The 19,711-nt window shown below is 32.2% G+C and overlaps 3 protein-coding genes across 4 annotated transcripts; all 3 read left to right on the top strand.

The window, feature by feature from the left end:
- Window positions 1-955: 955 nt before the first annotated feature.
- Window positions 956-8,861, top strand: LOC11411226 (uncharacterized). Of its 2 annotated transcripts, XM_003629343.3 has the most exons (17): window positions 956-1,160; window positions 1,272-1,363; window positions 1,762-1,800; window positions 2,064-2,120; window positions 3,000-3,074; window positions 3,569-3,634; window positions 3,830-3,872; window positions 4,131-4,176; window positions 5,722-5,815; window positions 6,252-6,304; window positions 6,424-6,508; window positions 6,742-6,844; window positions 6,932-7,024; window positions 7,230-7,296; window positions 7,455-7,521; window positions 7,633-7,686; window positions 8,466-8,861. In XM_003629343.3, the coding sequence occupies exons 1-17, from the start codon at window positions 1,124-1,126 to the stop codon at window positions 8,610-8,612; spliced, it is 1,218 nt and encodes a 405-aa protein (XP_003629391.1). In that variant the 5' UTR covers window positions 956-1,123; the 3' UTR covers window positions 8,613-8,861. The 2 variants fall into 2 exon arrangements, with proteins under 2 accessions (XP_003629391.1, XP_039685178.1); XM_039829244.1 differs by lacking the exon at window positions 7,633-7,686 and having other exon boundaries at window positions 8,466-8,801.
- Window positions 8,862-9,635: 774 nt separating this feature from the next.
- LOC11408171 (40S ribosomal protein S11) lies at window positions 9,636-12,036 on the top strand. The gene is made up of 6 exons (NM_001408971.1): window positions 9,636-9,723; window positions 9,810-9,850; window positions 9,941-10,041; window positions 11,236-11,380; window positions 11,482-11,571; window positions 11,701-12,036. Exons 1-6 carry the CDS (start codon window positions 9,712-9,714, stop codon window positions 11,792-11,794), a joined length of 483 nt encoding a protein of 160 aa, NP_001395900.1. The 5' UTR covers window positions 9,636-9,711; the 3' UTR covers window positions 11,795-12,036.
- A 4,178-nt stretch (window positions 12,037-16,214) lies between these two features.
- LOC11422576 (peroxidase 72) lies at window positions 16,215-18,087 on the top strand. The gene is made up of 4 exons (XM_003629341.4): window positions 16,215-16,516; window positions 16,734-16,925; window positions 17,166-17,331; window positions 17,448-18,087. Exons 1-4 carry the CDS (start codon window positions 16,292-16,294, stop codon window positions 17,861-17,863), a joined length of 999 nt encoding a protein of 332 aa, XP_003629389.1. The 5' UTR covers window positions 16,215-16,291; the 3' UTR covers window positions 17,864-18,087.
- Window positions 18,088-19,711: the final 1,624 nt, after the last annotated feature.

Here is a 19,711-nt window from a genome sequence, read left to right as displayed (position 1 = left end):
TGATACGTAACGGAATAGGGTGTTTGATATGCATGTTTCATTCTTTTACGTGAAATATTTATGTTATTTGGATAATGTTGATTAATTGTTGAAATATTTTAATGGGGCCTACGTGCCAAAAACGATTTATGGTTTATGAAACAATTTTCCGCTGCAACGTTTAAGTTATTTAGTTAAATTGTTATTTAACTATTATTAGATTATGTTAAATGTTTAAGAAATTTTCATATTGGGAAAACGAGGTGTTACACAACTCACTTTTGACCGAAATCAATTCTATCAAAATCAATTTTCTCAAACTCAATTTTTGCCACCGCATAACCAAACACACGCGTAGTGAGATGTTATGGGAGCCTCCAAATGTGATTTTGCGAGTACACGTCTCAATGAGAGAAGGTTTTCTCACTTTATGAAATTTAAAACTAAATATTTGATTTCAAATTAACTAGCTCGCAAAGCGAGATAGCCAAAATTTGGGAAAATGGGATTTTCTTATTCTAAATTGATTCCCAAACTTGTCGAAGATACCTATACTATATCATTTAACATAAAATCCGGTCTTATTTATAAGAAAAAGTTAACTTTTAAAATTCATTGAGTAATTAATGTACGTGGTATAAAATATAGACAAAATACATCGTTTACGCAATGAATCAAAAAAGTCAAATGTTTCTTATAAATAATAAACATTAATCCAAACATATGCAAGCATAAAAAAACCAACTTAGCACAACAAATTACTAACTTGATAGAGAAAAAAAAAATTAAATAATTTTTTGCTCTAAAAAAAAAAAAAAAGAAATTTCAGTCCCCAAATTTCAAAAACTGAATTTTTGAGTCCTAATTTCACTTTTTTAAATCTTGATTAACGAATAACTTACTTATTTATGACATGACATGCTTATTAGATCACGCTAAATATTTTACTTAAGAGAAAAAATGAAGTAGGAAAAAAAAATGGGGTTTTACTAAGCCAAACATATCCCTGAAAAGCTAAAACGACGACTAACCATAATAAACGACAATACTACAACGAAGCTGGAAGTGCCGTTTTGTTCGTCCCTCTGCAATGCAATGAATTTCACTGTAATCGTTTTCTGAATCTAACCTCTCTCCCTACAAAATGTGTCACTCCACAACGTTAACTGTTTTACTCCTAGGTATGTTGTCGTTTTGTCATGTTCTTCTCTTTCGTTTTAGTTACCAAAAAGCTTGATCTAAAATTTTATTTAATTTTCGATTTTTTTATTTAATTTTCGATTTTTCTTCAGGTTTTCTCTTGCAGACATCATGGGTTACTTCAATTTCGATGCCGAGTTCAAATTGTTACGCTTTCAATAATTCAAGTCGAATTGTTGATTTCGTATCCTTCATTTCCACATGCTTCAAGTTTTCAACTTTTATTAGGCATTGCATTTTAACGTTACTAATTGCAAATGGGTCATTATTGGATTCTAATTTTAGTATATTATGGATGTTTTTTTAATGGTAACTAGTAGTGTTGTTAAACGAAGCGCGAAATTTGATCAAATTGCTATTGCTCCGTGGTACATTATTTAGTACAAATATTGTGAAATCATGACTATATTGGCGCTATAGCACTGTTGCATAGCAGAAACAAATTACCATTTTCCGCGATTTGCAATTGGCAACACTGGTAACTAGTTGATGATATCATTGATATGGTTAGTATATTGCTTTTGTTAGTTATTCTTTTTTATTTCTTTTCTCGAGCTTGTTTTTACTTGACCAATTAAATAGAGTGGCTGGAGTGGTTACCCTTTTGAGTATGATGAGAAGGTAATGCCCTCATTCACATTATTCATTATCGTTATGTTTTTTAACTTATTTATTTATTTTTGATCAAGTCGGGAATCCCGGGTTTGAGCCCCGCTCCTGCATATGGCATTGCAATGTCCCTACCAACTGAGCTATGCTCACTAGCGCTAATTTATTTATATCTTCGTTTGTAGTTGTAATATATGAATGATTTTGTTTATGTGTTCAATTTTGGTCTGAGTTGCTAGGAATACTGCTAAGTTGTTCACTTTGTATTGATGCAGCAAGGTTCTGATTTGGTAATACGATTTTGCAAAGATGTGGAGAGTAGATCGCAAACGGTAATATATGTTACCATTCTTCTAAGCATTTATTTATAACATGCTATGGTTCCATTCATCATCCTTTTAGGCTTGTAATTTGAGTAGTCTTTGTGTAATCTGATGAAGAACTTTCTCGGTTTTGCATTTTTTGACCCTATGAGTATATTCCACTTCAAGCTCGTAGGCACATCACTTGCCCTGGGGAGCAACAGTGTAAATATTGAAATGATTGCTACATATATTTGTTGAACAATTCATTCATATGCTAAATGGACAACTCACAAGTTGCAAATATGTACTACTGAATAGCTTAATTTTTGTTACTTCTATTTAGGTTTCTGCTTTTGGTTATTTGAGGGAGATTTTTTAGTAGATTTGCAAAGAGATAAGGATACTTTTGAGCTTATTTATTTCTGTTTCTTGTGCCTCGCTTCTACCCCCTATTTAAAAAGAAGATTTTAAGAAGATTATTGGTTATTTTTTTGTCTTTCAATGTTCGCTACAAGGTTAATGCCCCGAAGTACTCTCCTGAGTTGTTTTGTTATTTGTCTTTCAATGTTCGCTACAAAGTTAATGCCCCAAAGTACTGAGTTGTTTTGCAACTACTTGAATATATAGCAACTTTTAGAAACTTATATTAGGTTAAGTTGCAGAAATTGTGGACATACATATATGTCAAGTGTATGTGGCAGAAACTTATATTAGGTTAAGTTGCAGAAATTGTGGACATACATATATGTCAAGTGTATGTGGCAGAAACTTATATTAGGTTAAGTTGCAGAAATTGTGGACATACATATATGTCAACTTTTTTGTAGTTTTTCTATGAAGGTGTGTCCATATTCATTTGATGTAATACATTCTTCACTTCATCAGCTGATGCCCAAACCTATATAGGGATATGTTGATTTTGGTCGATTTGATAAGTTCAACTACTTTGTTGCTGGTTCTGGCAAATCTGATTTTGTACAAGTAAGTTCTCTATTCCATATTTTTAGAAGTAAAAATGATGAGTAAGGATACTGCTTAGGTGTAAAAAATTTCAGAAGGAAATTTGTTTTGTTCATTTTATTAAAACTTCTTATCGAAGATGTTGCTAGTTAGAAAACCTAACAGTGTCAAACAAAAAAATGTTAGTATTTGAAATTTGTAACCAGAGACTGAACACAGAAACTGTGAAAGCAGCTTACTCATTTTAATAGTCACCTAAGCAGTATATTAATTTTAAGAAAAAAAAGTTCTGTACTTCAAAGATGTTGCAATCTCCTTTGTCAATGTGAGACTGCATTGGCCTCTGGAGAGAGTAACAGGTATTACGTAAGTTCATGTAGAGTCTCATGACACTTGAACTAAAAAAAGAAACACTGTTTCAAACTTGATTATAGTTTATACATATTTCTTTCGATTCTCGTTATCTCTCTTAACACCTTTTCTCCTATTTTCCATGCCATTTTCTCAATGTGTAGGAGTTTTATAATGGTGATCTAATGGGTTGTGAACAAAGCTATGACAAAATGGGACGTACAGCCCAGGTTGGTGCTACTCTGAAACTTCCATTATTTTATTAATAGTTTTCGAGAGTCCCGAAGACAGATGGATGGGAGGAATGGGAATAGGGTAAATCTGATGAAGAGGCATTACTAGGTTTATCTGCAAGAAGTGCAGTTTTCTATATAATCATGAGTGATAGTGATGTACCTTTTTCATGTTACATTCATGTCTTTCAGGTAAATATCATATGTGGGAGTTGTCCTAATGGACAATGTAAAGGTATGACTATCTATCTTTGAGACATTCCGTTGTTTATAAGCACAGTTTATTGGAATGTATTGAATAAAAAAGATGCTGAAAATAGAGGGAAAAACTTCTGTGGGGCCTATAGTAAATCACTGAATGATGTTTGTAAAGCAAAATTTATCTATGGCGTTTCTCATTAGTTGTCTTAAGGCCACATTGAAATGGCTTTTGCTACATTAATACTGTTTCAAAGTAGCATATCACATGCTTTTGAATTTTTTCGACTTGCAGGTCATCCTGGATGCATATGTCATGTCGCATATGAGTCGAACTGCAGGTCTTTTATACTTTACTCTGCTCTCAGCTGTCTTTTTTAATTGTAAAATGCAAATGTATAAACTCATTTGGTCGTTATTACTTTAACATTTTGGGATGTTAATTTGTGAGTCAAACCCAAGATTGCTCTCTGCTTCAAGTTTAAAATTTGGGGGAAATAATACTTTACTCTGCTCTCAATTTGAAGGCTCCCACCCTCCCTTATGAAGTACTGATTCATACAGTTCAGTTATTAAGATATTACTCCTTTGTTTGACTAAAATCCAAGTGACTTAAAGCAAAATAGTACACACAGAGAGACATATAGGACCTGTAAAACTATGTGTAAATTATGTGTGGCTACGATGAGATCACACACCTTGTATTTATAATGGTTTTATAATAAATACATTGAATGCTTAATTAGTAAGCACTAGCCTAGGAAGTTGTATACTCTAGGAGTAGGAACAATCAATCTAGGAAGTTGTACAATTAAAGGAATATCTATAGATTCTTAATTTTAACACCTCTCCTCAAGCTGGAACATGCATGACATGTGCACCAAGCTTGTTACAAGAAAACACAAGTCACCATCAAGTGATCATCAATGGGAAGAGAAGGCACCATTAATAATCAAATGTGGGGAATTAGTCACCGAGTCACCACCGGATTGATCGTCAATGTGAAGAAAATGCACCACTAATATGATCCATATGTGGGAAAGTCACCGCCGGATTGATTGTCGATGTGAAGAAAAAGACACCACTAATATGAACCATTGGGAATTAGGGTCCCAAACACTATTAATATTTAAACATGTTTTTATTGCGAAATATAAAAAGAACAATGGTATAGTTTTAATATTTTTCTGCTACTGTCTTAAACTACTCATATTGATGAAACATCTTGCTATGCAGTTAAACAAATAGTTGTAGAACCAAGTTGCATTATATATTGCATGCTCTATTCCAAGGTTTCATGAAAGGATCAAACCTATTGATATTGATGGCCGTTTTGTCCAAGAAAAGCTTTCAATCAAAATTTCAACTAGTTTTGTCAAATCCTACAACCATTTCAGCCGATATATTTATCAAGTCTATAGGGCCTTGGGTTAATTTTATTTGTTGCAATCTTGGTGCTTATGACAAATGTATTTCATTTTGAGGGGCAGCTTTAAAACTAGTCAGATGTTGATGTGCATATTTAGTGACCACACAGCTGTAATCTAATTGACTGTAGCCCATTGTTATGAACTAGCATAGATAACCATGTTTTTTAACTACTCTATATGTGGTGTTACTGTATATAATATTAAATACCAGATTACAAGTGTGTAATAGACACTCCTTCAGTTTTTAATATGAACAAGGGAAAGAACATATAAATTGTTTCGGAAGAGATTATAGTCGATATCATGGTGGTTTCCTGGCGCTTGTATGTTTATTCTCCTGCTACCTTCAGACATGTCTGGTGCTTTTTGTTGTTCTTGATTTACCATGTTAGCAGTTGAAGTGGGAGTGTGTGACCTTTGAATATGTAAAGTCATGTCAATCTTGCTGTCTTTCAGGGTCTTAATTGAACTTGCCATTTCATGTGATGAACCGGGCCCAAAAATCTTCACAGGCTCCACTGTTGGTTTTCATCCGCGATCATGGGAACTTGTGAGCAGCTCTAGCATTCTCACTTTTTTCATTTATTTTTTTGCTTGATTAGAGTATAGATAATCCGAGGCATGCTCTTAACTGAAAATGCCTAACTAAGAGGGGGCGGCCTACTTTATTCCTTAGAGTCGTCTGATGTAAGCTTTCTTAATTGGGGACCTGCTCCTGACATATCGACGTCGGTCTAATTGGTCGTAAAATGATACTTCTTTGGTTATTGGATATTTTCAATTTAGCCCCAGGAAATAAACTTCTAGACTATATTTTTTGCAAGAACTTCTTGACTATTTTGATGTTCATGATCCAATTTGATGTATATATTCTTTTGTGGACCAAGTTATTTTTTATTTCTTTCAAGGACGAAAATTGAGTTCTTTTTCAATAGTATTATCATACTAATTTATTTATTTGTTTATTTTTTTTTATGAAATTGCAGGTTTACAATGGCATGACACAATTCGGTTTTGATAAACCTCATCGTGATTTTAGGTCAGGGTTGCTGCTGTCAAAGCAGCATGTTATTAATCGCCGACATTTTTATTTTATTTGTTGTAGTATGTATGTGTGCTTCAAATATAGTTAATGCGTGCTTGTGTTTGCTTTTACAGCTTTCAGACAGCACAAACTCAAGTAGTCCTGTTTACTAGTGCAGTTGCTTCACTCTCATCCTTGGTTCAAAAACCTATTTTGAAGGTACTTTTATAATTGGTTTAGTCTCAAGCTTTGATTGGGAAGGAAAGGGAAGGAAGTGCTTAAGAAAATTCCTGAAACCCTTCCCATTGTTTGAAAATCATCCTAAACAATGTCATAACTCTTCCCCTTCCGTCCTAAAACCCCTCCCAAACAAACCCTCGGGGTTACTGTTATTGGCATTTCTCAAATTCTAGGTAGTTGGAACGTGATCATTGTTGATTGCTGTTAATTAGGTTCATCCAAACAAAGGCTTGGGAGTTAAATTGTCCGGATCCGCTGCTAGTGGGATGCCTCCGACAACTTTGTCACCCGCAATGTTGATTGTTGATTGGAGATGTAGGGTACCACTTATTTAAGAAGCGTTAATGTCATGCATTTCTGAGTTGTCTTTGTAGAACTTTCATTTTTTCAACTCTTTTCCAGGTGAGGTAGCCCGTGACGCCCCGTATGTAGTTAACATCACAATCCCAGTTGAAGGATACGAGCCAATTCAGTTTGTGCTTACAAAAATATGCGGTGAGTGCTACTATCTTAATCTGAAAACTGTAAACTCATTCCTCGTCCTTTCTCTGCAAGAAATTAATCGGAAGACAAAGCAATTATAGGGCTTTTGAAGTTATGTCAATGATATTATTATTATTATTATTATTATTTTTATATTAAAAATCTTCTTTATATTTTAGTTGAATGAATGAGTCGCTCTGTTTATTCATTGTTGCAGACTATAAACAAGGTCAAGGAGGTGGTGCCACGAGAGGATGGGCAATATTTGGAGTAGTCTCTTGCATGTAGAGAAACTTTCTCTTATATTTTGTTTGTGTTTTAGTTATGCTTAGTAAAAGAACTAAAATCTAGAACTGCAGGCTCAATACTTTGTGTTCATAAAATTGCGACTTCTCATTATCTTGTCATAAATAGTTAATTTTACGTCATTGTTATTGGGCAGATTCTTTGTCTCATCGACACTTTTTTGTTGCGGAGGGTTTATTTACAAGACGAAGGTGGAGCGCCAGGTGAGGGTTGTCTCTTTCACATCCATGTTAAAATCATAATAAGATGGTTACTAAGTATCAGTTTTATTATATCTTGAAAACACATTTTAAGTATCTGTTATCCTTTTGCAGCGTGGAATTGATGCATTGCCTGGCATGACATACCTATCTGCCTGCTTAGAGACGGTGAGTTTAGAGCTCCTATTAATATTTATTGGAACTGATGACATAGAAATTACTCAATATTGGGTTAATTTTTAAACTTTTTGACGAATGTTGTCAATGTTAATTATCAAGAAATTAGTCTTATTTGGTCGGAGCTTTGGTCAAACTATACACTGGACATAACAGTGCTAAACTTATTGCGATATTTGAGAAATCGTACGCACATGTGAAGTATGAGAAAATGTGTCACAATTGTAGTTTTTACACTTAATCCAAAATGGTAGAGAGAAATTGGGTGAGACAAAACTAGTCTAGAGAAATAAGAAAAGCAAGTTGTGAGAGAAAATTGATTTTGATATTTGAATGTTTTATTTTTAGATTTACATTATCATCATAAATATTTATTGGTCTATTTGGGCATGTGTTAATACAAATTCAGTTTTTCTTCATATGGGACAAAATGTTAATGTGAAAAATACTCTCCCCATTCTCTTCATTAATATCTGAGTTAGGTTCTAATTCTAATTAGAAGTGAAATTGTTTGTTTATGAGAATAAAAATAGAAGTGAAATTGTTTGCATTAAACAAATATGCAGTGCCGCATATATTTACCTATGGCATTTTATGTACATAGCTTGAACTGTACTGATATAACTTCAGATGCATCATGGGTTAGTTCCAAAAAATTGTAGTTTTTTTTTTTTTCCTTTCAAAAGTTGCAATTTGAAACTTTTGTAGGACTGGCAGTTACCTCATTTTGCTTACTAAACTAACATATGTTGTATGTATCATGAAAATAGGTTAGTGGCCCCGGTCAAGGTTACTCACGGCCAGAAGACCCGTACACCGGTGAAACCTCTACCTCTGCCTCTTGGGAGCGCCCTCCCGGTCCTTCACAATCTCAAGCTTCATGGAGACCAGCCGAGAGAAAATACGGTGCCATTTGAACGCGTCAAGCCACTCATTTGTTTTTGCTTTGTACCATCATTGTATCCAATGTTGTGGGAATTTGTTCTGCCAAATGTTATCTGGATTGACTCATACAATGTGATTTTGAAACCTCAGTCTGATGTATTTCTTTGTAAACAAAATTCACAGGTAAAAAGTTAAGAAGAGATAGTTAGTTACAGTGTGAATCTAGCAGCTGAATTGCATTTAATGAATAGATTCATAAAAATATACTTTATTTTTCTTTATATTTGGCTACCTCGTAGAATTTCGGCTAACTCCATCACTGCTAATCATATTTCATTTGTGAATTTTGTTTTAAAATGAAATACAAAGTGCCATACTACTTATGGGGTAATAAAAAAAATAATCACTCCCCTCAAAAGAAAAATAATGACTCAATGATTAATAATAGGTCACAAATAATACCTACGTAAAAACAAATATTGAAGGTATGAGGTACTTTAGTTGCTTCAATTAAAACAAATATTGATTAATTCTTTTTATCTAAAAATATAGAAAAGGGGGTTTATGCACTACTATCTACCATAAAATGTCTTTCTCTCTTTCAAAAAATAAAATCTACCATAAAATGTGTCATAGAAAAGGGCTCAATGTTTCTCAATTGTTTGGTTTATTTACCGTTGTCTTTGTGAACGTAGTATCTCTTAACAATTGGATTTAAAAGTTTCAGATTTGAGCTTCACCAATCCTCCTTAAAGGGACGTAATTATTTTTTTTTAATTTTTTTTTTTTTGAGTTTTCTTGTGGTCTAATGAATGCATTTCACCTCTCAATATACTCATTCAAACAAAACTTGAAAGGAGAGGGTACATACCTAACCAAATTTGAAGAGTACTACATCATCATTTTAAAATACCTCTAATTCTTCTTCTGATTATTACATAAAAAAAAAAATCATTTTTGTTTTATTTAGTTTTGGGCTAAACCTAAAAGCCCAGGTACGTAAGCCCATCGAATCGGGTATGAAATAAGAAGCAGGCTCACAGGGTTTCGTTCTCCATTATTTGAGCAAGCGAGAGAAGGTAGGTCTTGAGTGCGTGCGGCTACACTCTCCTCTGCAACTTCACCACCACCATGGCTGAACAAGTAAGTCACTTCTTCACACTCCTTCGTTGTATCTCTGTTTTTTTTGGATCTTCCATTGATTTTCTTTTTCAATTTCTTTGTTACAGACTGAGAAGGCTTTTCTCAAGCAACCCAAAGTGTTTCTATGGTATATTCAATGCTCCCAATTTCTGTTTTTTATTTTATTGTGATTTTGATGAATGATTGTTGATGCATATTTTGTTCAATGTTGTTACAGTTCGAAGAAATCTGGTAAGGGGAAGAGGCCTGGAAAAGGTGGAAACCGCTTCTGGAAATCAGTTGGTCTTGGATTCAAGACTCCCAGAGAAGCCACTGAAGGTACTGTTATATGGCTTTTCTCATCTCAATCATAATAGTAACAATGTTTAATTTTAGGATGTTTTGCAAATGAATTTCTAAAGGTATACCTAAGAATGTAGGGGTAAGCAGCATTTTGATTCTCGAATGTGTCTTTAGTCCTCGAATGTATTTTTTATTGGTCAATTTAGTTCATAAAACTTAGTAACAAAAGTGACACTTGGGGATGCGCTTGTAATTTTGATTTAACCATGGACTAAAAGTGATAGAGCCTCACATTCGGGAGAGTGAAACGGCTTTTTAACTAACAATGTAGTCGTTGGAATGTGGTGACAGATGCACTTTTTGCAGATATATAAAAAAAATGAAGAAGCAAAAGTTTAATGGCACTATGCAAAGCACAAGTAGAGAAGGATGGAAACATTGGAGAAGAATATTATTTTGTGTATAGTTGATGCTTCATTACAATTATATATTGGAAAATGCTTGAAACACTCTCTTGACACTCCTCTTTTATTTGGGTGAAGAATATTATTTTTTTGCATAGTTGATGCACCACTTTATGTGGGATCCTTTCCAAAATGCGAGACCTACATGGGTTTCACCCAATAAGAGAGTGAGTGTTAGAGAGTGTTCATAGCTCCTCTTCTATATTTATTTATGTTTTGATACTAGCTTAATGGCTAGCTTTGTGTTGGTGTTTGTTTGTCTGAGATTCCGCTTGTATGTGTTTGTCTGAGATTCACAATACTTATTCTACTTAGTTTGGATACTGGATATTTATATGATAAATTGAAGTGCCTATTGTGTTTGTAAATAATAGTGGCTATGTTGTGTTTAGAGATTCCCAATACTTATTCTAGTGGCTGTTATGATAAATAAATGGAATTGCCTATTGTGTTCCTAGATAAACTTTTCTAATCAATATCAATATTTTGAGGCATGTAGTTATTGGTTATGGTTATGTTCTGATATTCATTTGAAAGAATTGATCTATACAATGTACAAATGTAAATGCTCCTATATTGTGCCATGCAAGTGTTGTTGGGAAGGAAATACTTGTAAATTGCAAACAGTATAATGTTCTCAAGTCCCGTTACTTTGAAAGTGAAATTTTTATTAGCTAGAAGTAGAGCATTGTCAATAGCTGGGTATGGTTACAGTTATTTTATTTCTACTTCTAATACAGAAATGGTGTTTTTTTTTTAAATACAGGTACCTACATTGACAAGAAGTGTCCATTCACCGGCAATGTTTCTATCCGAGGTCGTATCTTAGCCGGAACTTGCCATAGTGCTAAAATGAATAGGACTATTATTGTCAGGAGGAATTATCTTCACTTTATTAAGAAGTATCAGAGGTATTGATTTCCTTTCATACTATGGTCCCCATTTTTTATTTGCACACTTAGAAACATAATTTATAATTCCTTTTTTTTTTTTTCCTTACTCCTCTGTTTAGGTATGAGAAGAGGCATTCAAACATTCCAGCTCATGTATCACCTTGCTTCCGTGTCAAGGAAGGAGACCATGTTATTATCGGACAATGCAGGTGAGACTTTACAGGAGAATTCTTTCTTTTTTTTTCTGTAGAAGATACTGTTATTTCATTATATTATTATTATATCGATGTTGGTAACTATGTCTTTCTAAATTACCTTTATTTGTGCAACTTCTTTAGGCCACTCTCCAAGACAGTGAGGTTCAACGTGTTGAAAGTGATCCCAGCTGGGTCATCTAGTGGTGCAGGAAAGAAGGCTTTTACTGGAATGTGAGATTTGAATGACTTTCGTAGTATAGAGATCTTATCATCTATGTTGAAAGTAATTCTGATTTCTGTATGGTGAAATTCTGATCAATTTTGGTTTGCTTTTGAAGTTATGTACTGTGATTGGATAAGATCTTCGTTATTATGTTTTTTCTTTGGACACAATGTTATGATGGTTACTAAATACTAGTTTCAATTATTTTGAATTTTGGCTTCTGAAAGGAATTTTCTGATTTATAGAGGGTATAATACAACATCTCAATTCTTCATTATGAAAATGTGTAGTATTTTGAGACAAGCAGATGTTATCTAATATAGAAATAGGACATCAGTTTACAAACTTGAAAGTTGAATCGATGGAAGCCTACAAATATATCTGCTCGTCGGTTTCTTTTTTTTTTTTTTTTTTTTGAGTGATTTATTCAATTCTCAAAACTACAATGGCAGAAAAAGAAAAGATAAAAGTCATGCAGAATTTCACCAATTTGTTTTTGCTACGTTATACACTTTTGTTGTGCAATGTTGATTTGCCCGCCTTCTCTATTCTGCGGCTGTAAAATCTCACTTTCTGTTTGTTTTACTTCATCCCTGTTACTTACATGTTGGCTAAGTTAATTAATTAGTGGGTAATTAGAGAATAAGACATGTTTACTATATAAAAGAGAGTTTGATGGAAGCTTTACATTTTACAGAATTAGAGAACCTTGAGGTTGCAGAGTGTAGCAAATCATGTTGTGAATTTGAACTGTCCATTTTTTAATCGAAAGATTAATATTTTAACTGTCCTTTGTTTCAAAAAAAAAAAAAAAACTGTCCTTTGATTTGTTTTGCGAATCCAATTAATATCGGACTATTAAGATGTGATTGTCAATGCGGGTGATACAAAAGTGAAGTTAACTTGGACACAGTTTAAGCATTCTTTTGCGGCTTTTAATTCAATCAAGGCATTATTATTTACAACAGTCAAAGACTACCAGAAATATAAAATGCTGAACCAAAACAAGACAACTTTTGTTGAAGAGTCTACTATTATCCTTGAAACAAGTAAGTAGGTCACTGAATATACCTAATCCTTCACCATATTGCATCACAAAATTTTCTAATATTCAATTTCCTTTACTATTTTGTTGAACTGTTCACATACTCTAACACATTAAAACATATAGAAAATCAGACACATTCTCATTTAAGTTGAAAGGCTTTGAAGTCAAAAAGTGATTATGTCTTTTTAATAAACAAGTGCATATCAAGCAAAGGGAAAATATGGAATAATTGCTTGAGAATTGCTATTCCCACATTTGGTTTGGCTATGCCACACGAGTAAATTACTCAAATGTCCCTCGGTAGTTAACTGCCGAATTATGAAACCGGCTGCAGTTAACTGCCGAGGAAAACTGAAAACTTCGGCAGTTAACTGCCGAGGAAACCTCAAATCTGTTTTTTTTTTTTTTTTTTATTCTTTGAGAATATTCCGCGGTCTTTATCATTTTTGATTGATTTTTCTTAATAATTCGTTTTTAATTTTATTGATTTGCCTTCCTTATTTATTTTAATTGTATTACTCCTTTAAATCTTTTTTTTTGTTATAACTGCTTTGATCTTCAACAATAGTGAATATTTTATTTCCAAAGAACTTTCACGGAATTTTCTTCTTTTATTTCCTTTTTACGGAAATATTCACAATTATTTTAATTGTATTACTCATTTGATCTTTTTTTTTTTTGCCTATTTTATTTCCAAAGAACTTTCACGAAATTTTCTTCTTTTATTTCCTTTTTCTTTGTTTTAGGCTTAACATTTAAGTCATCAAAAAACATTTCAATAAGTGTAAAAATTAAGTATTTGAATATTGTTTTGCAAATTACTTAAATAAAAAAAAAATCTTTATACACAATTATTTTAATGTAGAAAATATAACAACATATTATACCTTAAAAAAAATCGTTGTGCACAATTATTTTAACGATTTTTTTTATTGTTATTTGTATTTAAGTAATGTGCAAAACAATATTCAAATGCTTAATTTTTACACTGATTTAAATGTTATTCTTATTAAGATATATACACATAAGTATAATACTGCAATTGTTTAAAACGTACCAAAATAATGATTGAAACATTCAAAATCAATAAATATTATTAAAGACAATTTATGGTTTTTGTCAAAAAAAAAAAAAGGTTTGTTATTAATGACAATTTATGGATTTTGTCAAAAAAAAAAAAAAAAAAAAAACAAGTTTGAGGTTTCCTCGGCAGTTAACTGCCGAAGTTTCAGTTTTCCTCGGTAGTTTACTGCCGAAGTTTTCCTCGGCAGTTAACTGCAGCCGTATTTCTAAAACTTCGACAGTTAACTACCGAGGGGTATTTGAGTAATTTACTCGTGTGGCACAGCTAAAGTAAAAGTGGGAACAGCAATTCTCTAATTGCTTTCGACAGATACAATACAACATAAACCAAAGGAATAAAATAAACTTTATCTGGCTTATGTACCATTGTTACTTGTTACATTTTAGAATCCATTTTAGTAAATTATTATTATTAGAAGTCAACTGAGCAGGTGAGTCCACACTAACTTTTGTGAGCAACCCCTCCAACAAGACAGAGAGCATAATTAACCTGGAGATTGACTGAGTTGTCATTTGATATTGTCATATAATTATCTAGAAGCACTTTAGATGCAAGACCCACCTAATTAATCAACAAGCAATTAGCCTTGAGTCTTAAGGTTGTATGTGCTAATTGATCAATACTTGGGGTGTAATAAAAGAATGTGTATGTAGAAAATGTACCGTTTGATCTTATTTTGACTCGTGAAAGGAAAAAAAAAAGGCAACCACAATTTGGCACAAAACGATTGGACCTTATGCTCGCCTTAATTGTGTGACTTGAGTTTGAATCTCTGTTGGTAGATTATATGCAAATTTTATTGTAGACTCTCGTTGAAATATGTGGTTTTTGCTAACTTTGCATGAAGTGTGTCTCTTTTAATCTCAATCTTTAGTTATAAATCAAATACAAAAGCATTAAGAAATAACAAAGACCAGGATATCCCAACCTGCTGAATGAGTCACCAATGCATGTTTGCTTTAAGCTACAGTTAAAATTACTTGGCTTGGACTTAAGCTTCAAACACCTTACAATCTTACATGTTACTGTAATTTATTATTACGATGTTTTTTTTTTCTTCTTTCTAACCGGTATTCAGAATTTTTTACTGTTGGTAGACGTTTCAAAGTATCCTCACGATTTAGGTCATTTGAATCTACTACATGAATAATTATTGAGTCGATAACAAAATATTTGGGTTTTTTTACCATCCTAGACTACCTCTTAAATTAGCGACTCTAGAAATCAAACCCAGGACATCTAGTTGTTTAATTTATTTTCAATGATGAATGTTAGTATTATTAAGATTATATACACCATATTTATAGAGACGGATCCAGAAATTTCAATAAACGGGGTCAATGCATATACGTAAAATTACGATATAAAATATGAAAGTAATACTACTGTTCTATTTAAAAAGTCATATATTTAATGTAAAATGCGCAAGTTTCAGAATAAACTTACTATTTTGAACATCTTAACATGTGCAATTGCACATGATAGAAAAACTTCTTTAACAAATATCATATAAAATTAGTTTATAATATGACTTTGTTTTTCCTCTAGTGTACTCCCTCCGGTCATATTTATAAGAATTTTTTTTTAAGGTTCATTGAATATATACCAATTACATTAGGCATTCAATAAATCTAAAAGATAGTTTTTTGCTTATAAATGTGATTGAAAAGAGTATTAGTTTTGTTATACGAGATCAACGTACAATTTAAAATAGGATCAAGATATAAAATCATCTTACTGCTGGTTGAAATAAAATATAAAAAGTGGGGTCAATTGACCCCAATGCACATAAGGTGCATCCATGCCTGCATAAATGAATAACTTAGAGACAATAACTTAGAGACGTGTCTATGAAAGTGTAATCCAACAATATGGATTGAAACGTTGAAAACTTGTTAAGAAGGAAGTCCATATAATTTCTCCATCTTCTCGACAAACTAACCACTAACATTTATATATAAACTAAATAAATTAATTAATAAACTCAAAATGTTACCAACCTATTATTTTCAACCATAGAACATGAATGTATACCATTTTGATTTCATTCATAATATCATATAATAAATTTTGATTATACTGAACCATTCAGACTAGGTGATTTTTTTTAATAAAAATACTACTAACTCCATTCTTCTCTTCCACTTTAACATGGATTTTTAAATTAGATAGTTACCAACTCCATCTTTTTTCATTCTTTTTTTGTCATGCAATAATTTTCTCCCAAGCTCTTCTCTTTTTTTTTTTTTTTTTTAGGGACCCGAGCTCTTCTCTATAAATACCATTTTCCAACACATCACTCATACAATCAATTTTGAGAACTTCTCTTCTTCAACTACTCTCATATCTTTCTCTGAGTGATATTGAAAAAAGAACAATGGCAAATTCTTTGAGCTTTCTCATGCTTCTTTCTTTACTAGCATTTGCTCCTTTTTGCCTCTGTCATAAGAAAATGGGGTCTTACCTTTATCCACAATTTTATGACTATTCATGTCCACAAGCTCAGAATATTGTTAAGTCCATCCTTGCCAATGCTGTTGCAAAGGAACCCCGTATAGCTGCTTCACTTTTGAGACTTCATTTCCATGACTGTTTTGTCAAGGTATGTGATATTATCATTATTGTCATGACCATGTGATATTAAGTCGTGGCCGTGCCAAAAACTTTGATGTTGCGGTGATTAAAAATGCATTATATGTATGTAGCCTCGACACTTCAAATTGAAGACGCATCCAACATGTGTCGGTGTCAGATACCAACATATATGATTACATTCAATCATGTCTATTTTTTATACTAAGAAGTTGATCATGTTGCAGGGTTGTGATGCTTCAATATTGTTAGATAACAGTGGAAGCATTATTAGTGAGAAGGGTTCAAATCCGAACCGTAATTCAGCTAGAGGATTCGAGGTCATTGATGAAATTAAATATGCACTAGAGAAAGAATGTCCTCATACAGTTTCTTGTGCTGACATTTTGGCTATAGCTGCTAGAGATTCAACTGTTCTTGTAAGTATTTATTTAATTTGCTATTGCTTTTTCTAGTAAAAAAATTTCACTATAGAAACAAAATATGACATGTCCATAAATTGTGTTTCGTATATTTTCATAAGCGCTATTTTATCTTTTGTTATAGATGCAGCTTATACATAAGTACTTGTATGATAAGCGTTTATGCTATAAACATTTTAATTTAGTTGAAGACTTATATAGTTACATTCTTACATTACTATTCCCTTTTATGTGTAGGCTGGTGGACCAAACTGGGAAGTGCCTCTAGGCAGAAGAGACTCACTAGGTGCAAGTTTAAGTGGTTCCAACAACAACATTCCAGCCCCAAACAACACATTCCAGACAATCCTAACTAAATTCAAACTTCAAGGACTTGACATTGTTGATCTTGTTGCTCTTTCTGGTTCACTCCTTGAACTTGTGACATAAATTTAAATTATTTTATTTTGAATATAGTTCATATGTTTATATCACACTATACATAACAACATGCTGAAACAAATCTTATGCAATTGGTAGGGAGTCACACTATAGGAAAGTCAAGGTGCACAAGCTTTAGGCAAAGACTCTACAACCAAACTGGAAATGGCAAGCAAGATTTCACTCTTGATCAATACTATGCTGCTGAATTGCGCACTCAATGTCCAAGATCTGGTGGTGACCAAAATCTGTTCTTCCTAGACTATGTCACACCGACAAAATTTGATAACAATTACTTCAAGAACCTATTGGCTTACAAGGGACTATTGAGCTCTGATGAAATTCTGTTGACAAAGAATCAAGAATCAGCTGAGTTGGTGAAATTGTATGCTGAGAGAAATGATCTTTTCTTTGAGCAATTTGCTAAGTCTATGATCAAGATGGGAAATATATCTCCTTTGACAGGTTCAAGAGGAAACATTAGAACAAATTGCAGGGTGATTAATACTTGGTGATCAAGCAATATATCATTGCTTTATACAAATCATACATGAAAATTGCATATGAATTATATTTTTATGTTTACTTTTTTCCCTTGGTGAGTTGATTATCTTGAATCCATTGCTAGTGTGTCCACTTTGGGCATTTTGGCTTTGGATAGTATTCTTGTGTGTCTCATGAAATTATTGTACTTAATTCCATATCTTTTATAAAGAAGTGATTGTTCTTCCTTAATCCACATCTTGAGGGAATTCAGGATTCTGTTCAGAATTCCATGTCTTTTTTTCTTTTCTTTTACCGTAACAAGATGTTGAAAACTACTTGTTTTCAACATGTTTATTGAGGTGCCTAATATGGACCTGGTACAAAGGCGGACCTTATCGGGTTGATGTCGATAAATACCAAAAACTTTGATGTTGCGGTGATTAAAAATGCATTATATGTATATAGCTTCAACACTTCAAATTGAATATGTCGGTGTCAAATACATTCAATCATGTCTATTTTTTGTATTAACGAGTGTCTATATGTCAGTTGTGTCCGATGTTCGGGTCTTTTTGTTTGTCAACTATTCATATAATAAGTAATTAAGCTTTTTCAAATGCATAATTATAAGAAGTTGATCATGTTGCAGGGTTGTGATGCTTCAATATTGCAAACTTGTTAAAGAAATCGAAAAGAAATATCCTCTTTTAAAATATTGCATTTAATTGTTAAAAGTTTTAAGATTATTATTTAAAATAAAATAAAAAGCTATATATTAATTCGTTAACATACCCTTTTTTTTTTTTTTATCATAGTAGAGGATTTTTAGAATGATAAACACAACAACTTCTTTTTTTTTTTTTTATAAAAAATCTACGAACTATTATATATCAAAATCATTTATTGATCATGAGTAAATTATAAAAATATAGGTTCAAATGAAGTCCAAATACGTAGTACGAGTACATTAAAATACGCATGCGCGGATACGCAAAAAAAAAAAAAATTTACGATACAATGCGACTAAGATACTTTAACAAATTTTTTATGATAAAACTTAAATTCATGTAAAATACTCTAAAAAAGTATGCAAGGATTACTCTTCATTAATATATAACTATAAAGATCACAATTTACAAAAAATAATACTTGTGAAATAAAAAGTTTATAATTTTTTTATAAATCATATTCTATTTTCTTTCATATGTTCTGATATAAAAAATAAAAAAACAAAAAAACACTAAAAAAAATTCAAAACAAGTTGACAGATTGAGTTTGCCCTCTATCCTCTCACTAAAAGAAAAACATAACTTTTGAGTTTGGTTTAGCGAGAGACAATTCTACTAAATTCACGTTTTAAATTGGTTCGTAAACATCTTTATTGAATTCTCACAACATTGTTTCACTGTTTACCATTTATCTATTCTAAGATACATATATATCTTATAAGTATATGTGGATCATCTTATAAATATTTGATAAAATAATTATTTTAAAATTAAAAACATATATATTCAAATATATTGTGAATACATATCTGCGAGTATATGATATCGGGTATGTATCCGATATGGATAGGATTGCATGTTTAGAGTACATGGGCTTCATAGTGTTATTTATTTGTCCTTTGAAGTGATAGAAATGTGCAAAAGATGTACTGCTAATTTGAATTTTTCAGTTGCTTTAGTTTAAAAATTCTTAGTAACTAAACCGGTTTGTAATATCTCTCGCGGTTAGAGTGGAATACTATACAAAGAATTGGGTAAGGATTTGTTCACTCTTTTATACTAGTTAAGACCATTCCTATATAGAAAAATATTAGGAACATATTTTTAAACACACTTCAATAAACATTTTTGGCTTGCTCTAGAAAAATT

Source organism: Medicago truncatula, chromosome 8 (genome assembly GCF_003473485.1).
Source record: "Medicago truncatula cultivar Jemalong A17 chromosome 8, MtrunA17r5.0-ANR, whole genome shotgun sequence".
Lineage (NCBI taxonomy): Eukaryota > Viridiplantae > Streptophyta > Magnoliopsida > Fabales > Fabaceae > Medicago > Medicago truncatula.
Note: the sequence above shows the minus strand (reverse complement) of the source record. Positions and strands in the feature narration are given on the sequence as shown.